Raw genomic sequence first — 21168 nt, forward strand, 5'->3', positions numbered from 1 at the left:
ATTTCCCGGCATGAGCATCACAAGTCCCGAAGTAATATTTATGTATCATACTGTACAAGTATAGTTTTGTATATTTATACAACGTAGTTGTTCAATTGTTATCTTATTAGTGGTTAGCTTCGATTTGATCATTTTCATTTATTCAATCGGGTCAGGATATTGAAGAGTTAAAATCAAAGATTTTATAAAATATATTTTCCAATTTATTTTTGGTGAAAGTAAGAAACTTGCACCATTTTATTTTGGGATTATTATTACGCTGTATAAGTTACAAGATTCTGCTTAGATCGTTCGTTTGAATTGTGTCGTCTGCTACGCAATCACGATTTTGAAATTTGATATTTTTCTGCAGCAAAATGTACGTTATTTCTCTTGTCTGTGATGTAACTGTAAAGTAAGTTATCGTTGAGTGAGGAAAATGACAATAGGTAGGTTCTTTATAATTGTGTTGTTTGTTAATTTTTAGTTTTTTTTACTTTGCAGATGAAGGTATTCGTAAGTTCATAAGTTCGTTTTGTATTTGGTCGTATTTAGACTTCGTGGTTTCGATATGTGTTTATAGTAGAATCCGATGTTTTGATTCGTCTTCATACGTGTTTTCTACATGAACAGGTTTTCAGGTTACTTACATTACAGCGTCTTTCGTGCAAGAGGTTTTTCCCGTCCCGCTCCTAATATCTTCACGTATGTATGTCAGAATTGGTGCTCTTTTCTATGTGCTCATACAGGGAGCAGCAAGTAAGTTCTTGTAGCAAGTCCGTAACCAGAATTTTATTTCGGGGGGCATTCCATATCAGCAGTCACCATCTAAAAGGAAAACAGTAGGGGTAGAACTTCTGAAGACGAATTTCTCAGTGTATTGCAACAAGAACTTACTATGCAAGATGTTTAATCCTGATAAGCAGTCGGTAACGCGTCTGAGTACAATGCTAAAGGTCCCGGGTTCGATCCCCGGCCGGTTCAAATCCGGGAATTTTTCTAACGATGGAAGCGGCCCCCAACGCCCACCCAGCGTCGAATAACATGGGTACCTGGAGGAAACCCTGGGGGGTAAAGGCGGTCAGGGGCGTGATGCTGATCACACACACCCACTCACGACCGGATCAAGAAAGTGTGGGGCGTTACCCCCTATACACCTTCATGTCGTGGTGCTATGCACAGGGGAGCACTTTACTTTTTTTTTTTTTAAGTAGAATAAAGGTAACTGTTCCGAATGTTTAATGATTTATCCCAAGTTGTGTAGGAGTTCTAGAAAGTACTTGAAAACACTGGAAACTATTGTATCAGTAAACTCTAGGCTAAGCTTGGAGAATTTAGCGCTGTTAAAAGCTTCACTAAAGAATTATTTACGAGATTAATTATGATTTTAAATGTAACTTACCTGAGCAGACGTTCTTGAGTTTTTGCAAATGTTCATGCAATGCTCAAAGGGGGTTTTATGTTTGAGACCAGATATTATGTTTCCGGTGTTTCTAGAAACGTTACATTATAATGCTAAGAGCCCCGAACCTGAGCCATCTAACCCAACAACAAAAGGATTAAGGATATTTTATTTAAATCTGGCCCACCTAATAACAAAAGCATTTAGCAACGAATTACGTCTTTGTATACCACGCACCTGAAGCAGATGTCAGTAACAGTCATAGCCAAGATAACAGCAAACAAATGGTGGTAAGAATTGACAATATAGAGAAAGTCTCCAATTTTGTTAATTTTCGGTATACTAACTAATTTTGGCCTCCTAATCACGAATCTGTTGTAAAAAACTGGGGGTCACGTCTGGAAATTGTACATTTTGATGAAACATTGTTCGTTAGACCCAAAAACCATTCACAGGTAGCCCTAAAAACCATCCACGGGTAGCCCCACGAACCATTCACACGAGGTTAGGTCTGTTAGGTTAGGTTCCATTACCACCCATTTCACCTCTAAATTCATCGAAAAAATAGGGTTTGTACTAAAATTGAACATCATAAATCATTTTCTTGTAAAACAACGGCGTGGTTGGAAACAATGACAGGAGATTACATTTTCGTTTGTAAAACTACGCATATACACCTATATATATATATAAAAAATTCAATCGTCTTTTATTTCACATTTCCAGACGTGACCCCTGGTTTTTTACAACAGATTCTTGATTATGAGGCCAAAATTAGTTAGTATACCGAAAATTAACAAATTTGGAGACTTTCTCTATATTGTCAATTCGCTCCCAAATGGCTGCTTGCAAACAGAGAATCATACAGGAGAATACGAAAGGGAGAATTCCTTTCCAGAAAACACACAATAACACTCTGAACTATGCGTTATCAGACATAATTAGAAATCCAACCATGAATAAATTTTCTATACACCATGATAAATTCAGAATTCAACAATGAGAACATCCCTTGAGTTAATTGTGCCAATGAGAAAGAATGATGAAATGAAAGAGTGTAGTTGCATATGCATCCATGATACAGATCCAATTTCTTAGGGGTCACAGTAGTTTAAAAGGGCCTCCCTGATGTCGCAGTGGTAGCATCGTCGCCTTGTAATCAAGGGGTCCCAGGTTTGATACCTGGTGGAGGCACAAGTGGTTCGGATCCCACTTTAAACTGTAGGTTGAGTCCCGATTAGCCTTACTGTGCATAAAGTGGACTTAAAACCCCAAATATATCAATCACAGTGGTTTAAACACTTTAGCAAAACATTTTATTGTTGTTTTTCTTGTATGTACGCATTGCTTGCATTATAGAATTATTTTCCTGTAGTTTACGGTTATTACAAGCATAAGAAAACAGTTTTTCTTTGTGACGTTTCAGGAGAACACACGCTCCTTTCAGACAACTGACTCAACAATTCAAACATCAGTCCATAGGAAAAAATTAGCGGGGGAAAAATATATCCATGCCAAATCAGAACATTCGCGTATAACAATGGATAACATATTTTTAAATTTTTTCCTGAGAGCACAAAGACTATGTTCTAATAATGAGGATATCAAAAATGAAGAAGAAAGGCTCTTTAATATAGCAAAAGAAAATGGTTTTCACACTAACAGAATAAACCAAATCAAAAAACAAGTTGCAAGAAAACTAAAGGAAAAGAGAAATACAGACAAAGATGAAAAATCTGTTGAAAAGAAATTTGTGTGCATTCCATTCCACAAGGGATTCTCACATAAAATTGCAAAAATTTTTAGAAGTTTTAATTTCAAAATTGTTTTTAAATCACCAAGAAGTTTGGAATGTACATTTAATGAATTCAAAATGAGAAACTCTCTACCAGATGTGGAAACCACAGGAATATACATATATGTATATTATACATATATATATGTATATATATATGTATAATATAAGTTGTTCATGTTCAAAAGATTATGTGGGACAAACAGCAAGGAAAATGGCAATAAGATGGCACGAACACGATTTGGACATTATAAATCTAAACCCAAGAACAGGTTTGTCAACTCATATCATCGAAGAGAAGCATTTGATTAAAAAGAGAAGGGTTTTAAAAAGATTAACGGGAAACACAGAGTTGAATGTCTGGGAAGCTTCGTTCATTGCAGAAGAACACTGGAATAAATTAAATAATGAAAATGGTAACATAGATCCAGTATGGAGTTTTCTTTTTCACAAATGGAGTAAGCCACCATCTTTAAAATTTAATGTAACAGAAAACATAAAGAGACTTTGTGAAAACAATGATGAATTTGAATTGCCTGATGATATTTTGGATTCATAATTTAAATAAAAATAAAACAGACTGCTTTTTTCACAGTTAAGTTGCTATATTACAACAATGTAACATTGACAACATCCATTATATAACAGATTCTTTTTGTTTAAAAATTACTAACCATTGTTATAACTGTATCTTTAGTCAAAATGAAAATAAATGTCTGATGAAAGGAGCGTGTGTTCTCCTGAAACGTCACAAAGAAAAACTGTTTTGTTATGCTTGTAATAACCGTAAACTACAGGAAAATAATTTTATTGTTGAATATCCCTATTTTAAATATTAATTTATTACTTTAAAAAAAACAAATTAACATTGTATTTTTTCCCCTAGAATATTTTCGGCATTAGGAATGATGAAATAGCACATGTGCAAAGAAATATCCATGCCCCCCTCAGAATTTGAATTTAGGATTCATGGCTTTGTACTGTTATAAGCTAACCACACCACCATGGATGCAGACCGTCGTCTGATATATAGTGTCATGTTGGATTCACATTTTTTCTCAAATATAATATATTTTTCAACAAGATGATGTGGTTGAAGAGATTGATCAGAAAGTAATATTTACTAAATATAGCACATTAACAAGCTGTTATATCTGTTGCCATACAGATTACTATTTGGAGCTAATCTCTGTGGCTGAATGGTTATCACAGTGTGCTATGATGTTAGGGGTCCCGGGTTCAAATCCTGACCTGGGCATTGGTGTTATTTCTGAGTGTGTGTACATCAATTTCATCACATCACTCATCCTCAATTTTGCAATTAGCCAGAAATGGGAGAAAAGCGAAGTAAAATAAACCAAATCAGTAATACTTTTAATTTGGTTTAATATTTCATTTTGTTCAAAAAGAGCATATCAAATGCATTTTTTCTTTCTTCTAGATTTACATCCAATATAGGAAGAAAAATGAAAGTTAGCAAATGTGATGTTGATATTATTTTGAGAGCTAAGTGATTTTGTAAAAAAAAAAAAAAAATATGCCAGTTTCATGCTGTGCTCCTAATTGCAATAATGTACCGAAGAAATCACACAGAGGATTTTACAAGTAAGCACGTTATTTATTACCTACAAGTGTTTCCATACAATTGTAACATAGTGATTTTTACAAGGTGATGTGATAGAATTTTTTCATATAAACAGTGTGTACTGTTCTTCAACGCACAGTCTCCACGTTTGTTCACGTGCCAAGTGCAGTGGCATATTCCCCCATGCTAACTGGTATACCACAGGTAAACCAACGTTTTTCATTTATATAGAACCAGACAATCTGAAGTTGTTGGACTCTTGTTTTTGTTTTACTTGATTGCCAGGCATTTGTATTTTATTAATTAATAGTTAATTAATACATGGATTGGAGATTTAATAGTGACAACTATTTATTTACAAATGATGCAAAAGAGATACCTCTGTGAAACTTTTAGAACTCTTCAATGTAGTCACCAGGATTGTGTACAACCCGATGTGGAAGTCGCAGTATGTCTATAGCAGTGCCTGTTGAGTTGATGGTTTGAATGTAGTGGTCTATTGCCTGAAGAATTTCTGGAACAGTTCAGAAGGGGATGCCCTTCATCTTAGGCATCAAATCAAAGTTACAGGGGCTTAAGTCTGGGTAGTATGGGGCTGGTAGAGCACCTGTCAGCCCCATCAAGCTAACCAATCAGCCACAGGTTCCGCTACAAGCGTCGGAGCATTGCCCTGCAAGACGATGGGAGGTTTCAGCAGAAAGTGTCGCCTCTTCTTTGGCAACGCAGGTCACAGGCAACGCCTCAGGAAGACCTTGATGGCAATGCCGTAGTGTACGGCCACGGGCATATCCAATTCGAAAACATTGTTGTGACTACACAACTTTAGACTGCCTACTCAAATGATACTCTATTCCTCTCATCACTGCGCATGCACCTAGTGTTGGAAGGAAGAGTCCATTTACTGGGAGGTAGATTAGATATCAAACTAATGTGAGGTGTAAGCGAGAAACTTCGGTTTCGTTTCATGGCTTATATACAGCAGTGTTGCCACTATTAAATATCCAACCCACGTATATACAATAAATATATATTTTCAATTCTTTGAAGATAATTACCACTGGATTGTGTACAAAATGTGACGCTTGTGAATAATTTTCTTGTGTTTTGTTTCTTGAACATTTTCTCAAAAAAATAAAAAAATATATATTTTTCATTATATATAATATTTTGTCGAAAATAACGCGTGGATAATTTAACATGTAAATATTTGTAAAATGATGAGAATATTAATAGAAACATAAACAAAGGAGTATTTTCCCCGATAAATTTAAATATAATTTTGTTTCATATTTATTTCAGTAATTTAAATAAAATGTAATAAACAGTTGCTTGCGTTAATAAAAAAAAAAAAGTAAGGGCAACTGAACGGAAATCGAACCCAGAACCTTTGGCACGTAAAACTGATATGCTATCACCAGGCCACCTGGCAGCTGAATAATATATTTGTATCATGAGGTGCACTTGGAAATTTTAGAAACTTTGAAGCACTTTTTATAGGAAATGCCTGGCTAGTGCCCACTAGTACCTTGGCATATGTATACCTGTAGGGTACCGTACCACTACACGAAGTCCAATCCCAAACTCAATTTCCAAGCCGTGCCCTCTCCTTGTTAGTTGTAGAGGATCGTTCTCTTCTTGGTACAACTGTATTGTGAAGAGTTCTAATAATTTGATGTGCCTATGATCAAGTTAACAAAATGCATAAGTTAAGATTCTTTGTAACTATTTGATGTGACTGTGTTGTCTCAATTTAACCATTGATTAACTGTATTTTTTTTTCATTTATAGGTTTCCTTTTGATAACAAAGAACTGTTGAAGAAGTGGATTAATGCTATTGATAGACCAAATTGGGTACCTACTAGAGAAAGCGTCATATGTTCCGACCACTTTTTGAAGCATCACTTCAAAAAAATTAAGAATCGCAGGTATGTTTTGATATCTCGTAGGAAGATATTTTGCCTAGCGCTGGTTTGTGTTGAATTCTAGTTCACAAAACAAAAATTATGGGGTGTAAGGGGTGAGCCTTTCTCAAGACACCCAAATGTCAACTTCCCTTCCACATACTACACCCTGGACTGCATTTTGCAGACTAGATTGTGGCTAGTTCCCAAGTAGCAAGTGTCCACTGAAATTAATAGAAGTTTATAAAGACCAGTTTAATGGATAAACCAGGTAAGTCAATTTTCTGTTGTAAGCAAGGTAGGCATTTCATTTCCTACCACGTTGATGCTGACACTTCCATTCATCAAAGCATTTTTTTTTTGTACCTTTTCATTTGCATGTTGAGTAATGTTTTGCAATTAAAATAATTTTTTCTGGATTGATTTGGTTTATTTTACTTCTCTTTTCTGCCACCTTTGCCTAATCGCAAAAATGTGAATGAGTGATGATGTGATGAAATAGATGAAGGGGCATTCACAGAGAACACCCATGCCCAGGACGTGATTCGAACCCGGGACCCCTGGTGTTGTAGTGCACTGTGCTAACCACTCTGCCACGGAGGCTGGCTCATTTTTCTGGAGTTTGATGAGCATTGATTTACCTGTTGTTTTTATTATTATTTTTTTACCTGACCCTTCATAACAGATATTAATTTGCTACTACATCTTTGTTTTTTCAAAACATGAATTCAAATTAGTCTTGAATCTTTCAAAGCTTTCGAGAGCTAACATCACTTGCACCTTCAGGGTACAAGTGCAGTGCAAATTGTTTCATTGTACATTGTTTTAGGATCAGTGTCGGCTTCAGTATTGCTATCTGTTCAGAGTACAGCATCATCAGTGCTGGACAAAACTCTTGATACAAATTTGCAGCTGTTGACTAATTTCGTTTCCTTTATTCCAGACACCTTGAGGAGTTTGCTGTGCCCACTTTTTTCACATCTGCACCTTCAGAGAAGAACGTGAATAGTCCTGGGTCATTTGTTAACAAAGGTACATACAAGGAGATATAGTGAGCAAGACATGGCGTTCTCTAGTTTATTAGCAACCTTGGAAGCCAAATGGGGAATAGGCTCAGAATCTTTCAATGCTCTTCCAAGCTTGGAAACCATTGAAAGAAGGAGCAAGGCATGTTTAGCTCTGGAAGGTATGAAGCTAGAATATCCTTGTTAAACCTGAAGGTTTATGGCTGCAGCAACACAAGCCTTCCATCTGTCCCTATCCTGGGCAAAATGAATCCAATCTTTTCCATCCTTACCAATTTCCTTTAAGTCCATGCCAGCGTTATTCCTCCATCTTCGTCTTGACCTTCCTACAGGTCTCTTACCATCAGGTTTTCCAACAAGAATCCTGTAAACTCTTCTTTCCTTTTCCATTCGTGCCACATGGCCTGCCCACTTAAGTTTTAGTCCAACAATGTGCACGTGACTATTCTGTGTTTTCAACTTTTCAAACACTGCCTCTGTATTTCTATAATATTTTAACAACCATTCTTCGAGTTTCATGTAGAGGGTTATTCAAAATTATTGATGGAGTTTTAGTACTTTTTTGTGAGTAGATCATGAAAGGTATAATACAGGGTGATTCATAATGATGTGAAACATTTTAGAAATTTACTACATATAAATGATACAACTGACAGTGGTAATTCTCAAAGTCTTTTGTATACACCTCATAAATGCTCTGTGTGTCCAACTTTCCTGATGCAGCAGATTTCTAACTGATACCACATTTTGTCCCACATGTGTATTAGCGTAACACGGTTGATCAGTGTGACAGCCATGATGATACAGTTGCAAAGTCCTTGTGAAATTCTGCTCTAAATTGTTGCTGTACATTCACTGCACACAAAGTTCTTGTGCATTTTAACACACAAAACACCTTCTCACGTTTACTTAGTGCCATATTTGCTGTTACTGACTTGTGTCTGATGTGCTCATGTGATTACCACTATCCATTGCATAGTTTATCTGTGGTGAATTCCTAAAATGTTTCACAAACTTATGAACCACGATGCAGGTATATATAAGTGCACCGGTCGCGGTCGATGGAGAAACAAAGTTGTTTTGTTACATACAGTGTTCATTAGGCGTGAATCTGACTACCAGGACCCAGTTTTTGCAAGATGGCATTAAATAGCAAAGAAAAGAAGTTTTGTGCAGAGTTGTTAAACGTCCAGAAATTTTAAATAAATTCAATTCCGGTTCAGGAGAGAAAATCAGCAATGAAACAAAATGCAACTTGGATCGAATTTAAATTGTGCTAGAAAAGAAGGTTCCCCGTCCTGTTACGGTACCAAATAGAACCTATTAGAATGTATGAATTTCTGGACGCTTAACAATCCCAGGGTTGTTAATTTCCAGGAATTGTAAATAAATTCAATTCCCGTCCGAAAGAGAAAATCAGCAAGTGTAAATGGGTTCTAGGCCGTAAAGAACCTTTTTATGTTTAAAGTATTTTAATTTGATCCAGAAACCTTTTTCAGGATGAATTTAAATACTTTCCAGGAACCCTTTTTCTGTCTCAATTTAAATATGGTCCAGGAACCTTTTTTTCAGGATCAATTTAAATTCGGTCCAGAAACATTTTTTTCAATGAAACAATATGCAACTTGGACCGAATTTAAATTGTGCGAGAAAAAGGTTCCGGTCCTGCAGCGGAACCCATTAAAATTTATGGGTTTCTGGACCTGTAAAAATCCTGGTTTTGTGTCCTCCAATTTTATGTAAGTCAGTCAGTTACCATTATCCAATGTCTGTAAGTTGTAAATTGCTTCATACACGTTGGAATTAGTACTGTTTAGCAGTCTATAAAGCAACACTTTTGTGTTCCATGACTTTAAAAATATGCTGAGAAGCATCAGTTTTTGCTTTTATTTTCAGTTGTTAATGTTAAAAATTGTAAACTTGTTTATAAGATGGATCTATTGAAGAGTTTTCAATTTTTCAGATATCCAGAATCTAGCACCAGTTGTACCAGAGATAGAGAGGCAAAAGAGGAATTCATCTGCTGCAGATGTAGAAGATCTCTCATCTTTCTCTAGGAGCTATTGTCGTTTATGCTCTTGCAAAGGAGATAATCTGATTTCTATCTTTGGTGAAGAAGGGGAACTGTTTGATGTCATCGAGAAGATAGGGAGATGTATACCAATGATAGTAAGTACAAGTTGGTTCAGGTAACTTTGAACAGATTTTGTGGAATGTGAATAAATGAGTGAATGAGTTTTTGTTTTAAAGTCCACTTTATGCACAGGAAATCTAATCAGGACTGGACCTACAGTTTAAAGTGGGTTCAATACCCAGTGTGCAAGGTGACACCATCAGGGAAGGTGGGGTGGTTAGCACACCACGCTACGATGCCAGGGGTCCCGGGTTTGAAAATGCATCCTCGGCATGGGTGTTTGTGAGTGTTCCTTCATCAATTTCATCATATCATATGACTCATCCTCATCTTCATGATTAGCCAAAAAGTGGCAGAGAAGCTAAGTAAAATAAACCAAATCAATCGATGAACCATCGGGGAGACAGAGATATTGTGGAGTATGTTCTTGTGTTGCCCTACGGAACACTTACTTCAAGGGTGTAAAGGGTTACCTTCTTGTAAGGCACCCAAAATTCAACCTCCCTTCCACACTGCAGTGACTGCTCCTTGCAGCCTAATGAAGCTCCAGCATGTGGACCCATGGCCAGAATAATCGTTTGTGGGATCGCCTTGTCCTTGTGTGCGCTTCACAGCCTTAGCTTTTAACCTAGGTAAGGATATGTTTATCCTCGCAAACGGTAAAGTTTTAGTTCTTGTTTAGTAGTGAATGAATGAATTAGTTGTAAAAATTGAGTAAGGAAGTTTTAATACATATTTTCTTTCCTTAGTAGGGGCCTGTTCTCAGTTTTGTTTTAGTCAAGAGCCTTATCCTCGTATTGTGCAGCAGGCAAAGATAGCCTATGTGCTGATGTGCCTATACTATAAAATCAATCAATTGAACCTGCTTCAATCTAGTCTTGTTCAGTCAGGAGCTATTTGAGATTAAAATTACCACCTGAGCGCTAGTGTCGCTTCCAATATGGCCACTCTATGTAGGATAAATCTTTGTTTACATTCAGTAACAGCGTGTTGTCATGGCTAGTATGGAAGAAACGTTTAAATTACGCGATATTTTTAAATATTGCGAATGCGATCTGAATTCCAGGATTATAACATGTATTTTTAAAATATTTAAAAATACGTGTTATATTGCTATTGTGAGTAATTCATAATGAGTTCGCTTATCGATACGGGTAAAAAGTGAGTGAATTTCAAAAGACTAGGATAAGGTTGAATGCCACTATCAATAAGATATGGTTTCTCAAGGAATGCAGGAGATTGGGGGTAGTTCCGAATTTTCTTAAATGGGGGTATCACCCATTGGGTAGTAAAGGGTGAGAACAGAAAAAAGCACTTCAGATTGGAATGGTAGGAAATTGCATCAGGGAAGCTTACGGGGTGGTAAATAAACTTAATAAGGTTTGTCTACAGTTGCACTTGGAGCTTGGCGCAATACTGGATGGGGTAACATGGAACAGAATCGAGGAAAGACACTATAAATATGTAGAGGCAGCCAAAAACGAACATAGGATTAAAATTCATGATAAATTAACTAGGCTAGGAGGTAAAGGAAGGGAAAATAACGGATTAAAAGGGAACAAGGATGAGAGAAAAGTGGGGGAAGAAGATTGTGTGTTGAATTTGACCGATAGAAAAATTTCTGCAGACCTGAAAGAGATAATGGGAAAAGGGCAAAAGTTTGCTATAGGGGAGGATAAAATTATGAAGGAAGAATTTATAATAGCAGCGGAGGGAATAATGACAATGCTAGATGAGAAGTACAACAAGAAAGAAGTGATACTGAAGATTCACGACATTATAGAACAACGAATTAGAAAAGAAAAGGAGAGGAATGTTGGAAACGTAGCTGTGGGTAAAAAGAGAGACAGGAAGCAGGGAAACTATAAAAAGAAGTTGAAAATGTTAAGAGGGAGTTAAGGAAAATAATGTTCTGACAAGAAGAATAAAATGGTTGTAATGGACAAAGATGATTACAAAAGAAAAATGGAGGAATGTTTTTGTAATAAGGACTATAAAGTTGTAGAACAAAATCCTATCAATAAAATTAGAAGGGAGGTAAAGAAGGGAATAGAGACTAGCATTTCATTGGCAAGGGTTGAGAAAAAGAAACTTATTGAAGAATGTAAAAAAGGAAATATCCCAATAGCATTCGGGATACCAAAAACGTATAAGGAAGGTATCCTGTTGAGGCCAATCATCCCATGTACATGCATCCAGGGTATAAATTGTCTAAGACTCTTGTCTCTGAAATCAAGGAAGCGGGGGGAAAAACAGAATTTACCGTCAGAAATGCATGGGAGGTTAAATGTGAAAGAGAAAAACTTGCAATGGTGAATACAGACAAGATCGTGAGCTTTGACGTAGTCAATCTATACCCAAGTGTCCCTAAAGACAAAGCCACGGGCTGCCTACAAAAATGGTTGATGAATAAAGGGGTTAATGTAGTTATCGCGTGGGAATATGTAAGGTGGTTTAACCTATGCACCGGGTACAATTACTTTTGTTTCAACAGGAAGACTTACTTACAGAAAGAAGGATTGGCGATGGAAAACCCGGTCTCGGGAATAGTGTCTGGCATTTTTCTACACTATATAGAAAGCGCGGCAATGGACCAATTTAGGAATGGGATTAAATTCTTTGGAAGATACATGGATGACATTCTGATCATTGGGGAAGAAAAGAGTTCGGAAGGAATGTTCAAATCATGAGGGGAGCAAGAAGATCACATTAGCTTCACTAAAGAGGAAATGATAGAAATAAAATTAGTTTTTTAGATCTTTGGATTTATAGGGAAGGAAAGAACTTAAGGACCGGAGTGTTCCACAAAACCTTATCCGGAGAGCTGTATGTTAATAAGGAATCTGCCCATGCCAGTAGAACGAAAAACAATGTGTTTGTAAATTTCTTTGCAATTAGGTTATGTAACCATAAGGTGAAAGGGAGAGGGTGGGCAAAAAGAAGAGCACATAAAATTTGCAGAAAAGAGTTGGAATATTCGAACAAAGAAAGTAAAGTGAATGTGGGGGAAGAAAAAGAAAATGAAGAGGGAAAGCTTCCTCTAGTCCCCTTCTGCCATCATAGCGTAAGGTTGGTTGCCTCGATTCGATCCATCTCCTCCATTCCTGTCTGTCTCATCATTCTCTTCATCATATTTATTGTCTTATTCCTTTCTCTTCCAATCTTTTCCATTCTGTCTTCAAACATTATCCTTGGTCTTCCTTTACCTCTCCTACCTTGCACCTTTACTTCTAGAATTTGCTTTACCTTTTTGTCTTCATTCATTCTGAATACATGTCCCCACCACTTTAGCTGTCTCTTTTCAATTATTTTCTCTAGCGACTCCTGTTCCACTTCTCTTCTTATTCTTTCATTCCTCACTTTATCTCTCCTAGTCTTATTAACAGCTCTTCTCAGGTATTTCATTTCACTAGCCTGAATTTTACTCAGATGTTTATCTTGAAGTGGTAAACTTTCCATTCCATATGTTAATGAAGGGACCAATACTGATTTGTATAGCTGCATTTTTGTCTTTACTGCCACTTCTTTCTTTCCCATTATTGTTTTACTGAACTGATAATATACTGTATTTGCTTTTCTTTTCCTATTTAGGATTTCTTCATCACACCTACCATCACTTGTTATGATGGTTCCTAAATATTCATATTCATCTACTTTTCCAAGTTCTCGTTTCCTTATCTAATTGCTATTTCATGATCTTTTTCTCCTTTTACCACCTGCATAACTTTACTTTTCTTAATATTAATCTTCATCCCTTTTCTCGCAAGTTCTTCTCCCCATTCTATTACGCTCCTCTGTAAATTCTCTTCACTGCTAGCAATTAAGACTATATCATCAGCATATAGCAGTACTTGCAGTTGTACTACTCTCATATTCCAATATCCTATTTGTACTCTTGGGGTTCTTCTTTTGCAAATTTTAGTTATTTCATCCATTACATTAATGAAAAGTAAAGGACTGAGACTATCTCCCTGTTTAATTCCTTTTTCTATTTGAAATTCCTTAGACACGTTTCCTTCTATTCTTACTATTCCTTTTACATCCTTATATACACTTCTTATTGCTTTAATAAGTTCCTTAGGTACTTCCTTAATTTCTAATGCCTCCCATAGATATTTTCTAGGTACCGAGTCAAATGTCATGGCATCTGGCATGGGGACCCTGACCTCTACCAGGCGCGTCCCTCAGGTGGCGGATGAGGGATCCCACCAGATATGGTGGGGTGGTCCGAATATAGAATAAGGACCCGTGGACCAACAGGGAGCCCAGTGCCTGGGGGCTTAATACTGGGCCACCCTCTCTCTAGGGGTTAAAATATAGAGAGCCGGCCCGGAGGGCGAAGACCAACAGTTCCAGAGGCGGAAGAGGATCATAGAGAAGAGGGAAAGAAGTTTAAATAATAGGTATCCCGTATCTCAAAGGGGTCTCGGGGAAAATTGAGAAATTAACAAGAGGGTATGGAATTAAATGCGGGATGAAGGCCCCAAAAACATTGAAAAACACTTTTTGGAGTACAATAAAGGTGGAAATGAAAGTGCAATAGAGGGGAAAAAGAAAGGGTTATACAGTATTAAGTGTGAGTGTAACAAGGAATACATCGGACAAACAGGCAAGAGCATGGATATTAGATGGAGAGAACATGACAAAGACATTAGGCAGAGGGTTCCCAGAACAGGACTTTCTGAGCATATTATTGATATGGAACATAAAATTTAAAAAAACAGGAGGTCATCCGTAACGAAAATAAACCAATTAGTAGGAATGTGCATGAGGCGTCATACATCTGCAGGGATAGAGAGACTAAATTAAATAGAGAGGATGCCAACGTAGATGAGCTTTGGGTTGGAATGTTTAGAAGATGGGAAGAAGAAAAATTGGTTTCCATGTTACCCCAGACATTATTCGGGCAGCTCAGATGATGCACAACTTCGCATACGACATGACGTAAGTGAGTGGGGGGGAAAAGTAGGGGAAGTAAGCGCGACGAGAACTGCTTGCGAACAACTTCCTGCGTTCAGTGAGGAAACATTCTGAGGTTACTGCGGGCTGTGAAATGATGCAGGCTGATTTTAAACTTTTTAAAATTGTTCAATGTTGAAATACGTGTTTTAGATGGAAAGGGTCTTTTAACCTCAGGGACTGTAAATTTGTAACAGAATAGAGGCAACAACAGTTTTAGGCATAGTTTTTAAATTCCTGTTTAACCCATATCTAACCCACATCCTTATTCCTGGTTTTTAAAATATCTTGACCTGGCTATGGAAAGTTTTGCGTAGTCGAATTTTTGGACCTCAAGAAGAGAACAGTAGATTCTCGAAACGTCTTGTAAATAACATACTCACAAAACGTAAGTACCACTTTTTTGTGTTTATTGAATATTTTTAAATATTTTAAAAATACGTGTTATATTGCTATTGTGAGTTCGAATTCCAGGAACTATAAGGAAGGTGAAGCTGTACTTTGAATTATGATAGGCAAAAATATCATGAAAAATGGAGACAAAACTAATGTATACGCACTGGTTCTTCAAAGCAGTGCTGTTTCATCTGCACCTCGGTTATAACTGGGGTTCTTAAAAATGATTTGAAAATTAAGCAATTCACCTGTATTTGCAAAGCTTGGACTGGAGAAAAATGTAAACATACCATTACAGTTCTTCCCCCAAAGAGGCAGGCTGGTTTAATAATGCAGGATAATAATAATAATATAATTCACAATTCCATCGAGACTATCTTAACTGAAAAAGGACATACTGAATGAAACCGCAACATTAGCATGTCAATTTTCTTTTTCTGGTTACCTTTATGATTACAGACATTAATTAATTTTCAAACTATTTTCATCTTCGCACTTAAGCGACTGCACCTGTTCCAAATTTCATACATAATACATTGTTTTTTTAAAAAAAGGTTTCATTCATAAATAGCAATTTAAAATTTACTTTCTTGGTAATAGAATCGTCTTTCGGAAAATGAAGTGAACAGACCCATGCATTCTTCTTACTTATCTTGCTGCATTGCAATGTTATCCCCGATGCCAATCTTCTATCAATCAATTGTTTTCCCTGATTTATTTACAAATTTCATTTTGTTGGTTCCACAGGGTCGAAACACATGTAAACATTTCACTTGTCCTGACCCACAAAATGATTTGGCAAAAACTGAACAGTAGACGTTATTCTTTCGAACATTTTCCATGCTTTGAACAACTTCAACACGAACATAGTATCCTACATAGAGTAGTTCCAGACAACACCACCAGATGGCATATGGGATAATTTTAATCACAAATATTTTAATTTGCAATACATACATTAGAAACTTCTGCTCTGATCTATATCACATATATTGTCACAGAATTAAATTTCCAACTTTTGCATATGGCCTTCAGAAAGTGTTGGTTGGCAAGCAAACTTTGTATTCCATATAATCGCACCGATGCCAAAACCACAAATGTGCAAATTTTGACTTTTTCTCCTAGAGCAGATTCCGACTACTTTCTGTTGATATATTCCTGTGCTAACTTATGTGACCAAATTAACTGTAATAAGTAGATACATATTTTACCGATGGCAGCATTTCTCCAATATTAACCCTTGTTTTACCCAGGAAATTAAATATTACTTTTATCCCCAAATAAGATTTAGCACATTTGTAGTTTTGGCATAGCTGCTATGATATTTTAACAGGTGATTTTGCATAATTTTGTTTCACAATATAGCCAGCAGTGGTACATCTCACATTTTGGAACCATGACCTTCCCAATATTTCATCTACTATGTTGGGAGACGACGACAGTGTTTTATCCAACGCTTTTGGCTTTTTGAGAAGAGCAGGCTTTTTACACTGTTTCTGAGGTAGTTTTTGGACTATCCCTATTTTTAATGTGTTGTGTTTGTCCTGTGCAGGTCCCTTTACAACTTGATTTTTTAACCTTACTCAAGGGGCTCTTTACACCCCTTTTTTTTAATTTTGAGGTAAGGGTTTCAGATAAGGGTGAAAAATGACAACATGAAGATGCACCCAAAAATTTTAAACCAAACCATGAAAGTGAAGTAACACTGATTTTATATGCTGGTTGTATTTCAGGTGTTGCCAAACGATGACCTGCCGACATCCATCTGCTACCAGTGCCTAACCAAGCTGAACACCTGCTTTCTGTTTATTGACTCTGCACTCAAGGCTGAAACGACTTTGAAGAAGAAACTGGACAAAATCAAAATACAGGTATTACTAAATTGTTTCTGATTTTTATGATTCTGGAGTTCACAGTTTTCCATTTTGCATGCCATATTTTTCCAGTCTTCATGATAGACTTTAAATTTATAACTCTCTCTGTGTGTGTTATTTATTTATTTTGCAAGTTATATGGAATTAGCCGAGCGTTTCTGACAGTGGTATCGGTATTGGAAAATATCACTTACTTACTTACTTATTCCGATCCTCTTCTACCGATCGGTGTGGAGGTTTTACAGAGAGCTCACCATCTGTCACGATCTTCTGCCAACTTCCTTCCTTCACACCACGAGATGTTCCTCCTACTCAGGATATCCTTCATTCCCTCATTCCATGTCCTACATGGTCTTCCTTTTGGTCTCTTTGCATCCAATGCTCCCATTCTTTCTTCCCATACCTGTTTAGGTTTCGATGTTCAGGCATTCTGCTGAGGTGTCCAAACCATCCGAGTTGTGCTTGCTCAACATCCTGATATATTGGTTTTGTGTTTAATGTTATTCTGATTGATTGATTTCTGATTTTGTCCCTTCTGGTTTTTCCCACTGTTCTCCTCAAATATTTCATTTCTACTGTTTGTAAGTTTTGTTTTTCATTAATTATCCAGGATTCACTTCCATATATCAATGTTGGTACATAAGTTGATTTGTACACAATCATTTTTGTTTTTTGGCTTATTTCCTTTTGCCCTAAAAATCCTTTGTTTATGGCATAATATAATCTGTTTGTATTCTTCATTCGAGTGTTTAATTCTTCATCTATTTATATTACTATTGATTGTAATCCCTAGATACTTAAAACTTTGTACTTGTTTTAGTTCTGAATCTTCAAGGCTTATTATGCAGGGTTTTTCTATTCTCCCTATCCTTAACACAGTTGTTTTATCTTTGTTTATTTTCATATATTTCTTTGACATATTACCATTTATTATTTCTAAATTTCTTTGTAGGTTTGCTTGTGAAATTTCAAACAATACAATATCATCTGCATATAAAAGTTCAGATACAGTTACAGTTTTCAGTTTCCAATTTCCTACTTTGAATTTTCTCATCTTTAGTTTTATTTCTTTCAGAACATCATCCATTAGAATGATAAACAAGTATGGGGATAAAATATCACCTTGTCTTACTCCTGTTGTTGTTATGAATTCCTCTGATCTGTTATTGCCAGTTCTGACATAGCATCTATTTGTTTTGTAGAAACTTTGTATTGCTTCTACTAATTTCTTGTTTACATTGTTTTTCTTTAGGGGTTTCCATAGCTCTTGCCACGGCACCCTATTGAAAGCCTTTTCCAAGCCTATAAAGCATAGGTATAATTCTCTATTGTATTCTATAACTTTCTCTATTATTTGTCTTATTGTAAATATGTGATCTTGGACACCTCTACCTGGTCTGAATCCACTCTGTCTCTCCTCTAATTTATCCTCTATTTCTTGTCTTAGTCTAGTTTCCAAAATTCTTGAATAGACTTTGCCAGGCACACAAAGTAGTGAAATACCTCTGTGATTTCCGCATTCCCTGTTATCTCCTTTCTTATTTATTGGTATTAGTATTGATATTTCCCAATCCTTCACTATCTTCTTTTCCATCCATTCCACATTTATTATTCTGAGCAACAGATCTTCTCCTTCCTTTCCCATATACTTGATCATTTCTGGTGCAATGCCATCATGACCAGCTGCCTTTCCTAGTTTCATTCTACTAATAGCTTTCTTTAACTCTTCTTGTTCTACATCTAGGACATCTGGTTCTTCAGGCCTTCTCTCCTCCTCTTCATTTGGTACGTTTCTTCTTTCATTTTCATTTAATAATTTTTGGAAGTAGTTTTTCCATCTTTTCATTATTTCTTCAGAATTTGTTAATATTTTCTTATTTTCATCATATATAAATTTTAAAGGGCAATCTTTTTGTTTCCTCATGTTCTTCAAAACTTTGTAAAAAAGTTTTTGATTTTCTTTTCGATTTTGCTCCATATTTCTTCCAAATTGCTCCCACATTTCTTTCTTTGCCTCTTGAACCACTTCCTTTACTTTATCTCTCTGCTTTATATATTCTTCAAATGCCTCCAGAGTACCCACTGACAGGTATTTCTTCCATTTTTCTTTCTTTTCTTTTACCTCTGCTTCTATTTCTGGATTCCACCAATTTGTTATCTTCTTCTTGCTTCCTACTCTAGATGTTCCACATACTTGTTCAGCTGCAGATATTATTGCCCCTTTCCATTTACTCCAGAGTTTTTCTAAATCCTCTTCTCTTTCTTCTACTTGCTCATTCGCTAGTTCTTCTCTAACTTCATTTCTAAATTCTTCTTGAACATTTTTCTCTTTCAACTTGTATACCTTTATCTTCTCTCTTATGTTGCAATTTATCGTTTTCTTCCTTTTATTCATCCTTGATGTCTTACTTTTAACCCCTATGGTCATATCTAATATGAGAAGTTTATGATCAGTGTTTACTTCTGGCCCTCTTTTAACTCTTGCATCTCTTATGAACTTTTTCATCTCTCTCACAATGATGTAATCTATTATAGATTTTTCATTTCTACTTGGTTCTTCTCTAGTATATTTGTGTATGTCTTTATGTATATACGTAGTGTTGGTGATAATCAGATCATTTATTATGCAGAGTTCCAATAGTCTCTCTACATTGTTATTTATCACTTCTTCTCCATACTTTCCTATTGCTTTACCCCATCGATCAGTTTTATTTCCCACTCTGGCATTCATATCTCCTAGGATGATAACTTCTTTATCTGTGTTTTCAATAGTTCTTTGTAGTATTTCATAAAACTGATCTTTGTTGTTTGAAGTTCCATTCTTGTTAGGGGCATATACAATCTCTAGAGTTAATTCTTTCTGCTCTAAAATATCTACTGTCATTATTCTCTCATTTATAAACTGCAAGGTATTTCACTTTTGTTTCGTTTATCTCTCTTACTAATTCACATTCTTTCCCATTTGGACCCCTTACATTCCATGTTCCAACATTCACTGAGCCATATTCTCGCCAATTCGTCGTCATCGTGATCTGTCCGGCTTGCTCTCTTGTTCTTCTTTTAATCATTGTAGGTTCAAATGTGCAGGGGATTGGCCTACAGCATTTTAGCCCAGTGGAGGGGCTGCCTCCTTTCTGCCTCTGAGCTTGCAGTGAGCATAGCTTAGCTATTCTGCTCTATGTTTTACGGGCACAGTTAATATCTCTCACTCCAACCCCCAACCTGGGGGACCAGGTTTTTGCTTTCGGGGTTTACTCCCTTAGCGTTTGAAGTTCCCCTTCTCCACAAGGCAGTGGTTTCCCTCTTCTCCCAAGAGGGTGGGTTGCCTCTTCCGCCATCTCTGCCGTTCCAAAGGTCTCCTTCTCCGTCACAGATGTCGTTGAGGTCTTCACCGTAACCCTGGCAAGGGACCCTTATAAGGTGCTACCATCTGGAGCCAGATGGACCAAGGTTTTTTATAGAGGTATTACGCCTCTAGGTTCTTCCGCCTCCTCAGCCGTTGAGATGACCATCCATCTTCTTCCGCCTTTGGAGCCGTTGACCGTTAGGTTGCTTCTTAGTCTGGCTCTTTACCTGCTAGCCTGCCTGGCATGGGAGACCCTGCCAGTAGCTATGCTACCGCCAGTATAGCCTAGGGGATCATCAGAGCATGCAAGCCCCACCACCAACTACAAGGTCCTGCAACCACTAGGTGGGGTGGAAAATATCAATTGGATTTTATTTACTGATATGGACCGATACTTTTCTGGCGTTTTTTGGTCTTTTACTAGGTCCACAGAAATGCCATGCAATGCTTTCATGGGGGGATCATCCTGGAAATTTTGTAAAACTGAAACTTTGCATTTAATGTGGGAAAACTATATTTTGAGACAAAACTGTGGCAAATTGATGCATATAATTGGTGTAGAATACTCACACACTAATATTAATCAATATTTTGAACAAAACACAGAAATATTGTGTAACATAAGAAAAACAGAAAATAGAAATGTACCACCATTCAATAATTGAGTCATTTGTTGTCACTATTTCAAACCAAGTTAGATTTTTTCAGGGTGGATTATGTTTGTTAACTAAAATTGTTGAAGAAGAATAAAGAATAGACCTTCTACAGTGT

At 36.6% G+C, this 21168-nt stretch overlaps 1 protein-coding gene across 5 annotated transcripts in view; it reads left to right on the forward strand.

Annotated features, from left to right (window-relative positions):
- Positions 1-294: 294 nt before the first annotated feature.
- Positions 295-21168, forward strand: part of LOC146003640 (uncharacterized) — a 40512-nt gene continuing 19638 nt past the window's right edge. For 3 of the 5 annotated variants that reach the window (XM_083141964.1, XM_083141967.1, XM_083141968.1), the window contains exons 1-6: positions 295-428; positions 4618-4781; positions 6550-6687; positions 7607-7695; positions 9652-9857; positions 16911-17048. In XM_083141964.1, the coding sequence (XP_082998090.1) occupies positions 4714-4781; positions 6550-6687; positions 7607-7695; positions 9652-9857; positions 16911-17048 (639 nt within the window). In that variant the 5' untranslated portion in view covers positions 295-428; positions 4618-4713. Of the gene's footprint in view, positions 429-1353; positions 1373-4617; positions 4782-6549; positions 6688-7606; positions 7850-9651; positions 9858-16910; positions 17049-21168 lie in introns of those variants that run through there. The other 2 variants (XM_083141965.1, XM_083141966.1) reach the window with 2 other exon arrangements.

This window comes from Lepisma saccharinum, chromosome 20 (genome assembly GCF_977018435.1).
Source record: "Lepisma saccharinum chromosome 20, izLepSacc3.1, whole genome shotgun sequence".
In the NCBI taxonomy this organism is placed as follows: domain Eukaryota; kingdom Metazoa; phylum Arthropoda; class Insecta; order Zygentoma; family Lepismatidae; genus Lepisma; species Lepisma saccharinum.